The sequence below is a fragment of the Bombus bifarius genome, unplaced genomic scaffold (genome assembly GCF_011952205.1).
Source record: "Bombus bifarius isolate JDL3187 unplaced genomic scaffold, Bbif_JDL3187 scf7180000008240, whole genome shotgun sequence".
NCBI lineage: Eukaryota > Metazoa > Arthropoda > Insecta > Hymenoptera > Apidae > Bombus > Bombus bifarius.
The window spans coordinates 599,047-614,146 of NW_022884534.1; the positions used below are offsets into that span (position 1 = coordinate 599,047).

At 33.8% G+C, this 15,100-nt stretch overlaps 1 protein-coding gene and 1 long non-coding RNA gene across 6 annotated transcripts in view; one reads left to right on the forward strand and one right to left on the reverse strand.

The window, feature by feature from the left end:
- LOC117211734 (carboxyl-terminal PDZ ligand of neuronal nitric oxide synthase protein-like) overlaps positions 1-13,080 on the forward strand; it is a 38,861-nt gene extending 25,781 nt beyond the window's left edge. For 2 of the 5 annotated variants that reach the window (XM_033455937.1, XM_033455938.1), the window contains 6 exons: positions 8,275-8,479; positions 8,824-8,948; positions 9,062-9,247; positions 9,915-10,097; positions 11,302-11,574; positions 11,652-13,080. In XM_033455937.1, the coding sequence (XP_033311828.1) occupies positions 8,275-8,479; positions 8,824-8,948; positions 9,062-9,247; positions 9,915-10,097; positions 11,302-11,574; positions 11,652-12,137 (1,458 nt within the window). In that variant the 3' untranslated portion in view covers positions 12,138-13,080. Of the gene's footprint in view, positions 1-3,830; positions 4,071-6,147; positions 6,297-6,925; positions 7,408-8,274; positions 8,480-8,823; positions 8,949-9,061; positions 9,248-9,914; positions 10,098-11,301; positions 11,575-11,651 lie in introns of those variants that run through there. The other 3 variants (XM_033455939.1, XM_033455941.1, XM_033455940.1) reach the window with 3 other exon arrangements.
- LOC117211741 lies at positions 5,173-6,121 on the reverse strand. Its single transcript, XR_004488317.1, has 2 exons — positions 6,007-6,121; positions 5,173-5,752 (listed from the first exon to the last, which is right to left on the reverse strand). It is a non-coding gene; the product is annotated as an uncharacterized LOC117211741 (long non-coding RNA).
- Positions 13,081-15,100: the final 2,020 nt, after the last annotated feature.

Here is a 15,100-nt window from a genome sequence, read left to right on the forward strand (position 1 = left end):
ACTGCTTCGACTGAAGGATGCTCGAAACGGGAACGCAAACGGGCGAATTTCAAGCGTTGCTTTCCGCGTTCTGAAAGCTCGTTTGTGCCGTAGCACTTTAAGCTCTCTCTTGCCTGTTCTCCTTCCCTCTCTTTCTCTCTCTATCTCTCTCTCTCTCTCTCATTTCAGCTCTCAAAAGAGCAGAAAAGGAGGAGTAGTAGTAGGAAGAGAAGCAGAGAGAGCGGCTTGGTCGTCGAAGAAAACGCACAGACCTTGGTCAGCTGTGAAGAAAGTCAGAAGAAAGGACTGTAAAGACGAGGAATTGAGAAGAAAACAATAGAAAAAGGAACTTGAAACGAGTAACAAGAAGTTGATTAATAATGAAAATTGCGTTAAAGTGATTAAAGAAGACTGGAGAAAACTCAAGAACATAGGGAGAGTAATATGAATTTGGTTATGAAATGTGATGAGACTGTGAGCTAAAGTGGTTTGAAAAAGAGAAAGAGAAGAGAATAATTGAAGAAAGTGAATGAACAGGAATTGTGTAGGGCCATTGGAAAGTAACAAGAAAACAAAAGAAGTTATAAAGAGTAACAAGAATCCGACCATAAAGTATAATAAAATTGTATGAAAGTGGTTGTTAAAGGAGCTGAAGAAAAAGCTGATAGAAAAGAATTGTGTAGGATCATTGAAGAGCAAGTAACAAGAATCTGACTGATATTAATGAAATTGCGAGTCAAAGTGGTTGAAGAAGATGAAGATAAAGAGAAGAGGATGATTGAAGAAAATCGATGAGCTGGAACTGTGTACGGATATTGAAGAGTGAGTAGCAGGGGAATAAAAGAACTTCGAGAGAATAACATGATTTGTCTTATGTAAGCGAAAATGATTGAAGATAGAGAGAAGAGGATGAACGAAGGAAATCAATGAAGCGGAATTATGTGTGATTGTTGAAGAGTAAGTAACAGGGGAAACAAAGAAACTTACAAATAATAATAGAAATCTGGCCACGTAATATAACAAATTTCAAAAACAAAGTAGTTAAATAGGGGAAAATATACTGGAATTCTATATAGTTATTTGAGCGTAACAAGTGTGAAAATCCTTGAGCAAGATTGCAGAAATGTAATGTTTATATTTGGTAAACCTTGGATGAGTTTGAAGAGACCATACTTTTGATCTTTGAATAGAAGACTATTTCTGTAAATTTGTATATCTTGATACTTGAATTGATTGGACTTTTAGTAAGGAAGATGGGGTCAGTTCTCAAGAATTGTTGTTTGAAGAGGCACAGTGTGGTGGAAAAGATTCTCAGATTAGTGTCTGTGGTTGTGGAGATTGAAGTAGAGTTGGAATTCTTTTGTTTGGTAACTGTTGTGAATCATGTACATTGAAAGATTGACTTTGTAGGTACAAACCAAGAATTTCTTTGAAGCAACGGAGAAAGAGTATGACAATAATTAATTCTGATTAATATATATGAATAGTGTGAAATATACGCGTAATGAATAATATTATAATGGCAATGGAAGTACATCATAATTGGAAGTGAGAAGAAACTCGACGTAATAAGGTATTGATTGAGTTTCTTTGTAACTCTAGAAGCTAATTAAGGAATGTAACAGAGGTGTACGTGTGTAGACGAAGCGTGGGACGGAAAGATGAATGAGCTTGACAGAGGGAAATTAGAAGACGTACATAGTTCTAGGAAGAAAATAATACGAGAAGAAAATTTGTACTTTATGCTGAAGATATTAAAAAAGTTTCTATTCCTTTATTCAAGGAGTAAATAAAGAAGAAGTTTCAAATTTTATATTAAATATTTCCAAGAATTTTTTTGGAGATCTTTGTTTAAAAAATAAAATTAGGAGCAATATTATAAGAAAATTTAAACTTTGCGCTAACCCGAAATACTTCAGGAAATGTGCCAAGAGGAGATGGAGATAAAGATTCAAGTTTTCCATTGAATCCCTAAAAAAACATTTCTGCTCCAAAGAAAAGATTAAAGTCAACACCAGAAGAAAATTCCAACTTTACACTTGAGCTACTCAAAAGTACATCTGTATTAAAAACAGAACTCTGAGCAGATAAAAATGAAATATCCAAATAAATGAAAATGCCACCTTTCCAAAAATACTTTATGATAAATATTATAATATAAAATGTTTAATACGAAAAAGCATTTCTTGCTAAAAATAAGCCCAGGAAAGGGAACACAACTCCAAATCCACATGAGGTACGCCAAATAATTCCTTACAATTCTAAACCTCATCCATAAAATTAATCAAAGAATTTTCTTATGAGACTAGCAAGAAGATTAGAAGAAAAATATTAAAAAGTAAGAAAAAACTATGAAGACAAATCTATATTAAGCTCTAAATCTATATTAAATAGTTTAAACAATTCCCCACAACACTGAACCTTATTCCTAAGAAAATCAAAAAATCCTCTTGTCTAATAGAAAGATCAGAGAAAGAACAATTTTGATACAAAACTTAAAAATGCTAGCAAACAAGCAAAATAAAAGAAACTACGCCACAGAGACGTTCCAAATAATGTTTTGCGACAATGCAACAGCCAAGAAATCACCAGTCGTCAACGCTTCAATTGATGTCAAATAATATAAAAGATAAAAGAAGAGACGAGTTCAGACTTTCTTCACGCGTCTGTAGAAGACGAACGCGGAAATGCTATTGAGCTGCACGAAAGCGAGAATATTAATGCGTTTATAAATAAACCGGAGGAAAAATCCAGCGAGCCGCGGCGTCGCGAAGCTTTTGCTCCTCCGCTGACGCTATCGCTCGGCTAGCGATCCATCAGAGGCACACGCCGCCGCTTAGTTCCGCTCCACCTGGCCGCCGTCGCGGCGAGATACTGCTCGTTTTCGAGTATTTCGAGAACGCGCGGCCGCGTTCTTCGCGAGTCTCGCCTCATTTCATTTTGGAACTCTTCACGTCGAGCTCACAATAGCAGATCAAGTAAATGAAGATTTCATACTCTTGGTAAGGAGATGAATGGAGGAAGGTAGATAGCACGATGAATAACGGGGAAGAGGAAGAATATAGAAGACAGGAGAAAATAAACTAACTAAAGAATAGAATTTGTAACTTGGAAGAAGATGAAAGAAGAATAGTGACTTAAGAAAAGAATAGGCAGCGGAAGAAAAAATTGGAAGTTGTACTGTTTAATGAAAGAGTAAAACAGTGATTTGTAAGAAGAACAGAAAAAGGTAGAAACGCTATGATAGTTTAGGAATGAAGAGGAGACAAGTGAACTGAAAGAAAAATGGAGAAGAGAAAAGGATATAAAGAATAGGAGTATGACGTAGGAAGAAGAAGAAGAAGAAGAGGAAGATACAGAATTTTGGAGTAAAGGAAAATAAAGTGCTCGTTTGACAAGTATAAAGAGAGAAACTCGAAAATATTAATTTTGAAACAAAAAGTTGCGAATAGATACAGCGTGGGAAAAATTGATTGAAGGGAATTTGGGAAGTTTGAAAGAAGAAAGTTTGTAGAGGAACGTTCGACTTGCTTTGGGAAACAGAAAATTGAGAAGAGTTCTGGAGAGAAAATAGAACAAGTTTCAGAAAGAAAATGGGAAGACTCGAGAAAGGCGTGGAAGAACCCTGGATGGACCAGAAATTGAAGAAATTTTAAATGAGGAATTGAGTGCATCTTGGGGAGAAAAGTTGAAGTAGTTTCATCTAGAAATAAAAAGCTAAATCAACAATGGTTTGTAAAAGAAACAAAATTCTAAACAATGTTTCAAACCAGTTTTAAAACAACCAAGTAGCGAAGCAAGAAACTAACGAACTGAATAAATTTTAACACAAAAATTCCAAATTCTTCAAATTGAATTGAAAACTTCAAATTGAAAAAGAAAATCAACTTACCAATAAAAGAGACAAAAATATCTAACAACAATCATAGAACAATTCTAAGAATCCCAATGATAGGTAAAGTGATCTGTTCAGTGAGTCTAATGACAAGTAAAGTGATCTGTTCAGTGACATCCAAAAATACCTTCGACAACATCGCAAAAGCCTTAAATGAAGATCGATCTTAGTGATACGTTCTTCTCAGCAAACAGAGGTAGAATTTCATCCTGAGAAAAAAATGAATTGTTCATCGACCATTTGTTCATTTTCAAAATTATCCGTAAATGCTTGAATAGTTAAGTGGCTGTAAAAATGACAAGTAAACACGATCAATCCCAAACGATCAATGGGATAGGATTTCAGCATTCCATAATAATTCAGTACAGCTTCGATGTTTCGTTTTCCTTTTACACTCTTATCTCGAAGATAGTCACCTGATAGTATTATATAATATTTCATTTATCTTTCTTTATATAAAATCGTTTTCTTCAGATGAAGATAATATTACGTATTTGGGTGGATAATAATAATAATAATAATAATAAGGTTGTAAAAACTCATGCGGTAGTAAACTGAAATTGTTCCTCGAAACCAGCAAGTATTTATAGAGAGCTTTCAGAAAATGAAACTTTCAAGAGAAGCCTTTGATTTCTCACGAATCTGTTTCCGCCCGGTGGAACAATATACCGATCGAGGTAATTGGAGAATCGAAACTGAACGACTGATACTTTTAGCGTTACTTGTTCTCACACTATACCATCTTTTAATACCTTCTTTCGTTAAGTTTTTTTATCGATATTAAAAACTTTGTATATTTTTATACATTTTATCTTCTTCGCTTTTAATTCGAACGAAGAAACAGGAGATGGGAACATCAAAGGATTTAGAGATTTGGCGTAAACACCGTAGCTATTATTTATTTTAGGCCACGTGTTCGTGTTCCATTTCACTGATTCTCTGAACAGGTTTCACCTCGTTCGCCTGATTCTGTGTTATCAATTTATGTACAGTATATCCTTGAACTTATCGATAGAGACATCGCCAATGTGGTCGGATAATTACCTGTGAAAAAGACATATTAGACAATTCGTATAGAAATGATAATCTCATTTAACATGTTATTTTTATGAAATTTTATTCTACTCAATACCCATTAAATAAATTAACAACTTTCTCTAACATACATATCAGTTTTCTAGTAATAATTTCATTTCATAATTAGTTATAAAACAGATCTGAAAAAGAAGGAAGAAGAAAAATAGGAAAAAGGGAGAAACAGATATAATTGATGGAATAAAAGAAGAGTAAGAAATACATTCATCTACGTATGTAGTTAGATTGTGATGCGTGTCAGACGATCATAATTATGCAAACACAAGCTGCGCGTCTTTAAATATGATCGCGTGCGTTCGATCGAAAGGAACGCGTGTTATCAAGTTGCCACTTAATCACCGATGAGAGCATGTTCACTCGTGTTACGCACGCTCGTCTAATCAAAGCGACGCACTTGCTGCACGTTATCACTAATGGCCGTCATGTGAGGTCAAGTTCGAGATTTATGAATGACTACAGTAGATTTACCGGTATGTGAATAAAGTAAAGGTCATTGGGGTTGATTCATACATTCAGGAAGTAATCCCTATAAAAGTAGGCCTATACCGAAATAGATCTTCTCTTACATCTACATTATCCTCTTCCACCCATTTCAATCGTTACAGCAGTTTTACTCTTTCTAAGAGAGAAATCATATAATTATAAATACTAATAAAAATACTATTTATTACTAAAAAATCTCTTACCTATATTGATCCTACTAGAAGCAGTTCTAGAAATGCATCTTCTCTTGAATCTTTATTTTCTTTCTTCATTCTTTCTAATTACAGTTACTCTATAGATCTACAAAAGAAATGATATAACATGAAACATTATTTATTGTTAAAATGTTTCTTCTAAACAGTATCCATTAGAAAATAGGAAGTATAGCAATAATTTAAAAAAGATATACTGTACTATTTTTTTATAATATGATCTTTAGAAACAGATCTTTTCTTAGAAAAGTTGAAAAAAGTCAATAAAAAATAAAAAAAGAATGTTACACAATGGAAAAAAGTACATAAATAATACTCCATCCAGTATTATTTCAAGGTAACTATTGCAACCCACACAGAACGAGTCTTGAAACGTCTGGATGGACGGATTGTAGATTTACAGGTTCGAGATTAATTCCTCGAATGAAACGAGAGTGCGTTGCGAACGCGACTTGCGTCGCCGGTTGTACATGCTACAGAGCAAATAAACTCTCGTGTAGCTCCGTTAACGACGCCGGTCCGTAATAGTTTCTAAAGCAAGAGCAAGATTTATCGGGGAGTTTGCCAGTTGTCGGGTCCACACCGGCCGGTCGGCTGTTTATAAATGGAATCGTCCAGCTACGCTACAACACGTAAATATCGATTCTTCGCCGGCGCTTATATTTGAAATAAATTTCGTTACACCATTTATCGCTTCCAACGGATCGTGATTCGCGGTTATTCGAGTACCCGTTTCATTTACGAGCATTAGATACTTTTTGAGAATGGTAATACCTCGATGATCGGATTCGTTTGACTCGCTGAAATTGAAAACGAAGCTTTAGTATATGTATTGCACAGAGAAGTTATAAAGCGTTTAAACTGGCAAGAGTTGGAAATCGAATTTTTGTTAAATTGTTTATCCCTTGTGATGTAAATTAGGGCGGGAATGACGATTGCATTGGAATTAGTTAAGTAGAATTAGAAACATATCTTTAGTGAAGAATATCGTTCATAAAACTAATGGCGGGTAAAATTTTAGTTGCAGTAATCAAAGTTAGTCGAAGTCTCCGTGTGTTAAAGTTACAAAATTTTCATATACTCTAAATGTATTCTCAAGATATAGGTATGTACTCTTTTCAATAAGAATTTAGTAATAAATGATTTAATAATAAATTATTATTAATAATTAATCCTTCGCCATTATAATTAAATATTTCCATAAACCAAAATTGTTTGTTCACCGTATAATTACTCGATTATCACCGTCCTCAAATTACAGCATGCTGTTTACAATAAACTCACTATTGAATGCATCGAAAAAGATAAGAGTATAAAAGGAAACATACCATTCAATGTAGAACAAAAATGAAGTCCACAAGAAGACCATAAACTTCCACCATGTTATATGTGTACATACAGTGTCTTCTGAAAAAAGTATTAGTGTCACTTACTGAATAAATCCTCATCATAAAAGCGCAACACGTACCAACCATGCTGAAGAACTCGAAGCAAACGAACTCTGAGACAGCAGTGTCCCCTAGTTCCGGTCCAGCTAGTCCTTCTGGCGTCGAGACCACCCCGAAGCCCAGGAAGAAACTCTCGTTCAAGGAACCTGAAATATTCAACTATCTGAAGTTGAAGAAACCTTTTAAAAAGACAAAACCTCCGCCTATTCAGCTGACGCATTCGACCACAAGCGTCGATTTTAGCTTCGATGAGAACCCCTTTGAGGAGGAGAACGATGACCTCGAGGAGCTCGAGGTAAAGGTGTACGCTTACGAATAACGCCGTTTATGGGGTAAGGTTGTCCCGCTCCCATAATGAAAAAAGAAAAGTAAAAAGGAGCCACGGGATGTCGTGGCCGATGAAGAACATCGTGCAGGAATAAATTATACTATTATATGTCTTAATTTTTATTCATGGAGCCAAATTTTTTATAGCATTTTCTTTTGTATCTTTTTTTTTGTTTTTGTTTATAGTTGGACTTTTTGATTTTGGAAATGAAGTTTGACGGAGGTTAGGTTTGGTTCGGTTAGGTTAGGAGCCCCCCAGTAAGGAATTAGGGGAACGTTAAAATCTGAATGTTTTCGAAATTGCAATATTTGGAGACGCAAAAGTTTGAAAAATTCAAAATTTGAGCATTTGGGAATTTAAAAACAAATAGGTCGAATAATTTGGAGATCAAGAGATTTAATTATTTATGAATTAGAAAATCCAGAAATTTGAAAATTTAAGGATTTGGAGATCCAAAAGTCTTACAGGAATTTGGAAACTTACAAATCTGAAGTTCAGAAATTTGCATATTTTGAATTTTGGAAAATCACAATTGATTATTCCAAAATTTGGGAACTTGGATTTTAAGTGTTGATCTTCTGAAAATTCGCAATCCCCAGACTTTTGACGTTTTATATTATTATGTTTTCCACTAGACTGAAATTATCCTTAAAACTCCAAAGTATTTGTAAGTTCCAACATGCTTGCGTCGAATTTTGATCTCTCAGTACTTGAAGTTTCATGATCAGGTACAAATTCACCTTAATATCTGCATGCTATGCGACAATTAGCCCTCGTCACCTCTAAATATTATACTTACTTGTACGTTCAATTGAAAAAGTTGGATTTCGTTAGAGTCAAGCGATGAGGGTGGTCAGAACGGTAGGACAAGCTTTCGAGGTGTGCCATAAATTAAGTTTAAACAACGCCACGGAAGAACGGGACCGGGGGGAGAAAGAGAGAGAGAGGGAGCACGGTGAGAATCATCGTGACGTTTACGAGGACCAAGACGAAATTCCGAATGAACAGTCGCAACCGTCGCCGTCTTCTGTGCATAAAGGTTTAACATCCCGACTTCTGTTCAACTATAAAAAGAAGCAATTTACCTTTCTCAATTAGTTTTTCATTTAATGACGTATTAATGAATCATAATATTCTTTACACTGTTTTTAATTCTCTCATAATATTGGAAACTATAAAGTTAAAAGACTCTTACAAATGTAATATTTCTCCTTCTCCGTTATTAAACTATGGATGTTTATGCATTTTTGAGAAATTTAAAAATATCTATTTCTACCTTGATTTGTTTAGTTACGTTCATAAAAATGTGAAATTACACAAACGACTACAGTTTATTCGTTATGAATTTTCCAAATGAAAATTAAAAACTATATTGTATTTTAGATATATCGCTATTAGGGGACGTAGAAGATTCGGTAGCGGAACAGACGACCGTTCCTTGCCTTTTGAGGACGCACGAAATCCCAGCGACCACAGCGTCTACCTCCCCTATTAGACAATCGCCATCGGTAAGTTGAATCGTCATATAATATTAATAATGCGCTAGTCTATCTTAAAATTCTCTTTTAAGATATATTGGACATAAGTAGATTTATGAATAATTGTTTAATCTCATGTATAGGGCACGGTGACCTCCGATTGCGGAGGATTACTGGTTGGAGGCGAATTAACCGCTCTAAAGCACGAGATTCAACTGTTGCGAGAACGATTAGAGCAACAGAGCCAACAGACCAGAGCCGCTGTTGCCCATGCGCGACTGCTTCAGGATCAGCTTGCGGCTGAAACAGCAGCTCGAGTCGAAGCTCAAGTAAGTGATGATGCGCTGCTTTGCTTATAGGCCGTCTGTCGATTGTGTCAGATCTGAAAATATTGATTTATCAGTACTAGAATGAACGTATTATCATCTGCTCTGTATAGATATTAATGAAGGCTACCAGATACATACATGTAATTGAAAAAATAATCGTAATAAAGTAAAGCAATAGTAAGAGTAATTAGAGTAAATATATAATAGCAGGTGTAGGTACTGATAAGCATAATTAATATTGTTTGTATGACAATAAAAAATACCGATTTGCAATGTTAATAAATGTTGACACATGTTAGAATAGATAGTTATTACTAATTTTATTGATAATTTACAAGCAAGCATTAGCGAAGTTTATAAAATTTGTAAAGTTTGTAAAAAAATTTGTAGGCAGTAATAAACATCAAGAGACATCGGTATATATTTTTAAATTGTGTAAATATTATCAACAGACGGTAGCAGCTATTTGTTATTGTTAGTAGATACTGATAAGTTGAATCAAATATAATACTAAGTACTTATATTTTATCTATGTCTATATGTCATTCATATCTTGTCGTGTTATAGCTTTTATCAACAGATAATAATAACTACTTGTTGCTGTTAATACATACTGACAAGCTCAATTAAATATGATATCAAATATTTGTTATGTTTTATGTTTTAGGCCAGGACGCATCAATTGCTGATGCAAAACAAAGAACTTCTAGAGCATATAGGTGCGTTAGTCGGCCATCTTCGAGAGCAAGAAAGAATCTCGAGTGGTCACGTAACCTCACAGCCTCAGTTGCCTGGCTCAGCGACGATGCAACAAACTACCACCGTTCCTGATCTGTCGAACCTCGGCCAGGTAACGCTCTACCGAATACCATGACACGAGTGTTCAACAGCCAGCAAGCCGTATGTCTGCGAACGTTGCATTCCAATTAACGTTTAGCACTGTATTTTGTATTTTTTCTGTTTTTCTTTTCTTTTTTTATACCGTAACGCCTTTTGTACTGACGCATCTTTTAGCGATCTTCTTAATAAAACAATTTATGCACATTTTTTATATTTTGCACCTGTCATCGAGCAAGCGAGATTGTTTTTGTATCGAGAAATGTGTTATAAGTATTTTAATTTGTTTACTGTAGAATTGAGAATGCGTGCTTTTCTTTACTTTTTACATTTATTAAAATTGCGATTGTTCTTTGTTTGTACCACTTGATTACGTTCTGTCATTTTATTTTTAGATAAAATACGACTAAATGTATGTTTAAAAGTATTTGCTATAATTCAAATTGAATGTCCTAGTTTTTTTTGCATGTACATTCATGATTATGTTTTTTAAAATATTGTTTTGTGCTTATGAAAGATTTGATATTTTAACATAATTAAGATAACTGAATGTAAATAGTATCAATCCGTAAATGGATATATGCCAATCTGATCTTATAATTTATTTAGTATGAATAGTAATTGCTCAAAAAATACTGGAACAAAATTTAAACGCTGTAATGGAAAAAAGACGTTGTTAAGTATACGTGATAAGTTTAAGCATATTTCACAAAGGAACTTTTTAATCCTTTTAAGGAAACTGTATGAGCGGTTAAACTTTGAAACACGTGAAAACAGTATTGCTTATGAGCGACGCGTTTCATCCTAGATTGCTCGGCCGGAAGATAGCAATTTAATGCTGACGTTAAAGCTAAATCGCTAATCCAATAATCGTGCTAAGCGCCGGTGTGACGATGTTATGTAACAGGTCTTCGCACGGGATTTTGGATTTTGTGCTACCAACAAATGCTAGGTAACGTTGCCAATTTTTGAATTTTTACAAAGCATGCATCAGAATTAAAAATGTAGAGTTTCAGGTAATCAACTATTGTCATTCTTCCTTAACGTTTTACATTCCAAATTTTTGCCTCACTAAATTTATAAAATGTGAAAATACTAGGATAATTAAAAAGTGAAAATTTTGAATATTTGAATGTATTAAACATTAATATTTCTAATTATCCACTCTTTTACATATTTTCTAGAAGAATGTTTTAATATCATTACCTTCTAAACAGTGCCAACGAACAGGAGGACAAAGTTCACCATGGGAACTGGATCCACCATCTCCATACTACTCTTATCCACCAGATTCCTTATACCCTGGAGGTTTAAATACAATAGGAATACAAGGAAATAGTTGTCCAGCAGATCAGTTACAGTTTCAAACACAACTCCTAGAAAGGCTGCACAACATAAGTCCATATCAACCTCAAAGGTCACCTTATAACACGCCTTCTCCTTATACAATGGGTCCCAATCTTGTTGTACCTCCTAACAATAGGCCAGCTGTAAGTAAATTCTAATATTAATTCTAACGAAATCCAGCAAAATATACATAACTTGTACAACTTTTTTTATTTTACAGAGCTCAGCCCAGTTGTCTCCAAATTCCATGTCATTAAGAGCTTCTCAACCAAACAGTTTCTGTTCATCACCCATAATGACGCACAAAGTAGATAATTATATCGGAAGTTCAGAGACTACAGAGTTGAAGACAACATTTATTAAACCTTTACCCTGTACAGGCGAAAGGAACGTCAGTCACGTAGTTCAGGAGACAAAGAGCAAGCAGGATCGAATCAATCTGCATGACGAAATTCCACCAATTGTGTTGGATCCTCCGCCTCAGGGTAAACGCTTAGATACAACACCTAAGCAATCACCGACCAAAGAAAACTCCAATGGTCAAGCGTCGAATAAACAAAGTTTACAGAACCAGAAAAACTTGGCTACCATATTAAGAACTCCTGGTCCACCGCCGTCTCGCACAACCAGTGCTCGTTTGCCTCCAAGAAATGATCTGATGTCCGAAGTGCACAGGACTACCTGGGCGAGACATACAACCAAGTGATAAAAGATCTTTTCCAGAGTAGTTTCTGAAAAATTTTACTGTCTACTAAACATATCATCTCTTGGGTAGAACGCTTTTTATAAAAAATAATGTTTTCTTTTCTATATTTTGTAGTTGGCTTAGGTCACGAATTAATTTGGAGTTGATTGTTTGGCCGCTATATAAACTGTCTATATTATAATGCAATCAAAATTAATTAATTGTTGTTATAATTATTTTTGGTTTTAAATATAAACAAAACCATCTACACACAAAAGTTCTGCCCAAGTAAGCTTATTATTAAATGTAAGGACTAAGTGAAGCGTGTAAATGCATTGTTTTCCTTATAAACGCTGTAGAGTGTCCATAAGAGGTGGGATTTTAATTGTCGACATAACAAACAGAAATAATAGTTCCAAATGGTTGTTAACAGTCTTTTTTTGAATGATAAAATCAGACATTGATAGCGGAAAGTATAAATTTAGTGTATCCTTTAGATTTGGCGAACTCGTGCCAAAAGAGTAGAGCTTTTAATAAAGTGTATTTACAACAAGCGAGCAAACAATTTGTGATCAGCGTGTGACAAATAAGTGTATATAAAGTACATCATTCTTGTACATACTTATTACACATCTATAACTAATTTTACAAGTCAAACTCTGTACTGTAAAATAGAAAGATGCAGATTTAATCTGGTGTTAAATTCTTATGAATTTTATCCAACATATTTCTTAGGGAAGAAAATTCTTTTTGTATTGTATGTATGGAAAAATTAATGAACGTAAAAAGAAAAAGACAAATCTATATGTTGAATTCAGAAGAGTATATAAATATGTAGTTCTGACATGTTAAACTCGCAATTAAAATAAATTAAGATAAACAATTGGTTTATGAAAACGTTGAAGCCATCAGAAAGTATATTTAAAAATTGCAATGGCCAGTAAATAAAATGCTCTGTGAAAAATCGACGTGTTTAATTATATCCTTTCCACTGTATCTGCTACTATTAATGGCTTGAAGTTTAGTACGTGTTAGTATCTCTCAGTATTAATAGGGTAATCATACTGTGTAGTTCACTATTCTGACAGTGCTTGTACTTTTCTGCCTTTATGGTAATCAGTATACCAGCAGACCTTAAAAAGACCAGAACAATTTAACTCCTGAAAAATATACATACTTGTATTTTGTCTTATACAAACCTACATAAAAATTTTTTAAACATATTTATAAAATTTATAAGTAAAACTTTTTAACTTGATGCGTTACTTAGCTTAAAGTTTGTCAATAATAAAAATAATGAGAAATATCTTTAAAAAAGGAATTAAAGTTTTAGTGAAGTAACGGTTAAATTTTAATAAACTGAAATTTATTGAAAATTTTGCAGGTGTAATGATTGGTTTCTAATAAGAATAAACCGCGAAAGATCACCGTTTCTTTTTTTATTTGGCAATTTGGCCAGTTTAATATAGTAAAATAATTCTTTAGTTGTGAATATAGATATGAAGGAAAGTATGAAACAGGAAACCACGGAGAAAATTTCTGGAATTTTAAGATCGAATACTGTGTCTCGATCTCGAGTACAATCGATGCCATTGTCGATGCAGCCTTCTCTGCAAGTAAGGTTCAAACATATGTTTTCTGAAATAAATAAAAGAGCCTGTACTACAATGAAGAACTAATTAAATATATTCCTTTCATATGAAAGAACAAAAAAGCAATTAAAAGTTTGAGAAAATAGAAAACAAGAATTTTTATTTGTGTTACGCCCGTTTAATCAACAAATGTGTTTGTCGACGGCAAAGAGTGACATTGCGTGAGTAGCAAAGCTGTCATTGGGTTCGATAAATTTTCAGATAGTTTAGTGACTAATAAGATGTATACCTCTGCTAATTAGCAAATGAGTTTTGCAAAGTGAACTTCTTGCACCCGTATTTCCACAATTAATGTTAGTCCCTATAACTGCGTCTTTTGTACTAGTTTTGAGAAAAGACTATGGTTATCATCTTCAATGGATTACTGCTAAACTCAACACAATTTCTTCAATAATAAAATAAAACAATAAAATAATATATTTAATTACAATAAATAGAGTAAAGTTTCAATGAATAATATAATTATATGCAATATTAAAAATGAAATATTAACATAGGTATGTATGATATACAATGAGAAAGCGTAAAAGTTTGAAATTTACAAAATCGGAAATACGCCATATCTAGATTCAAATTTCAGTTGGTATAGATTAAAATGATACATACATATAATTCAATTCTAAGACTTGTTTAAATTACCTGCTTCTTTAGACAGATGATTCATTTTTACGAAGGTGTGTCATAAAAATGACTGATAACGATAACGTGGCGTTTCGTGGCTCTTCACAAATCTCATTTCTGTGGCCCCAAGAGTAAATAGTAGACGAGAAGGGAGAGAGTGATTTTCGGGAGTCTATAGATCTCGCGTGCTACGCGACGCGAGATTAGGAAAGGAGAATTATTATCTATGAAGCGCAGGGTGGGGTCACGTGAAGAATGCGAGTTATACGTGAGCACGATGAGTATCTAGGGTGCGGCACGTCGCATGTGACCTCGTGTCTCTGAACATTCACATTGACACCTTGTTAAACTCTTGCCATCGATGATTGATCCATACAAGAGATACATATTGCTGAAAATAAAAATTATAAACATTTAGAATTCAGTACTTTATTATTTTATAAAGAAAGTAAATTCTATATTTTTCTTACTTTTACAAAGGAGACAAAGAAGAAAAAAAAGATAGAAGGACATTATGAGCTTAAAAATTAATAAGAATTATAATATCAATATAGATTTTAGGGACCGATCGTTTTTATAATAATAGTGCAAGACTATGAGAATTTTAATAGCATGATGATAGAAGAATCTTGTTTATAAATTTGTTATTGATCATGTTATATAAGAAAGAAGTCATCTCCTTCGTCTTAAAGCTATTTAAACCTATTAAAG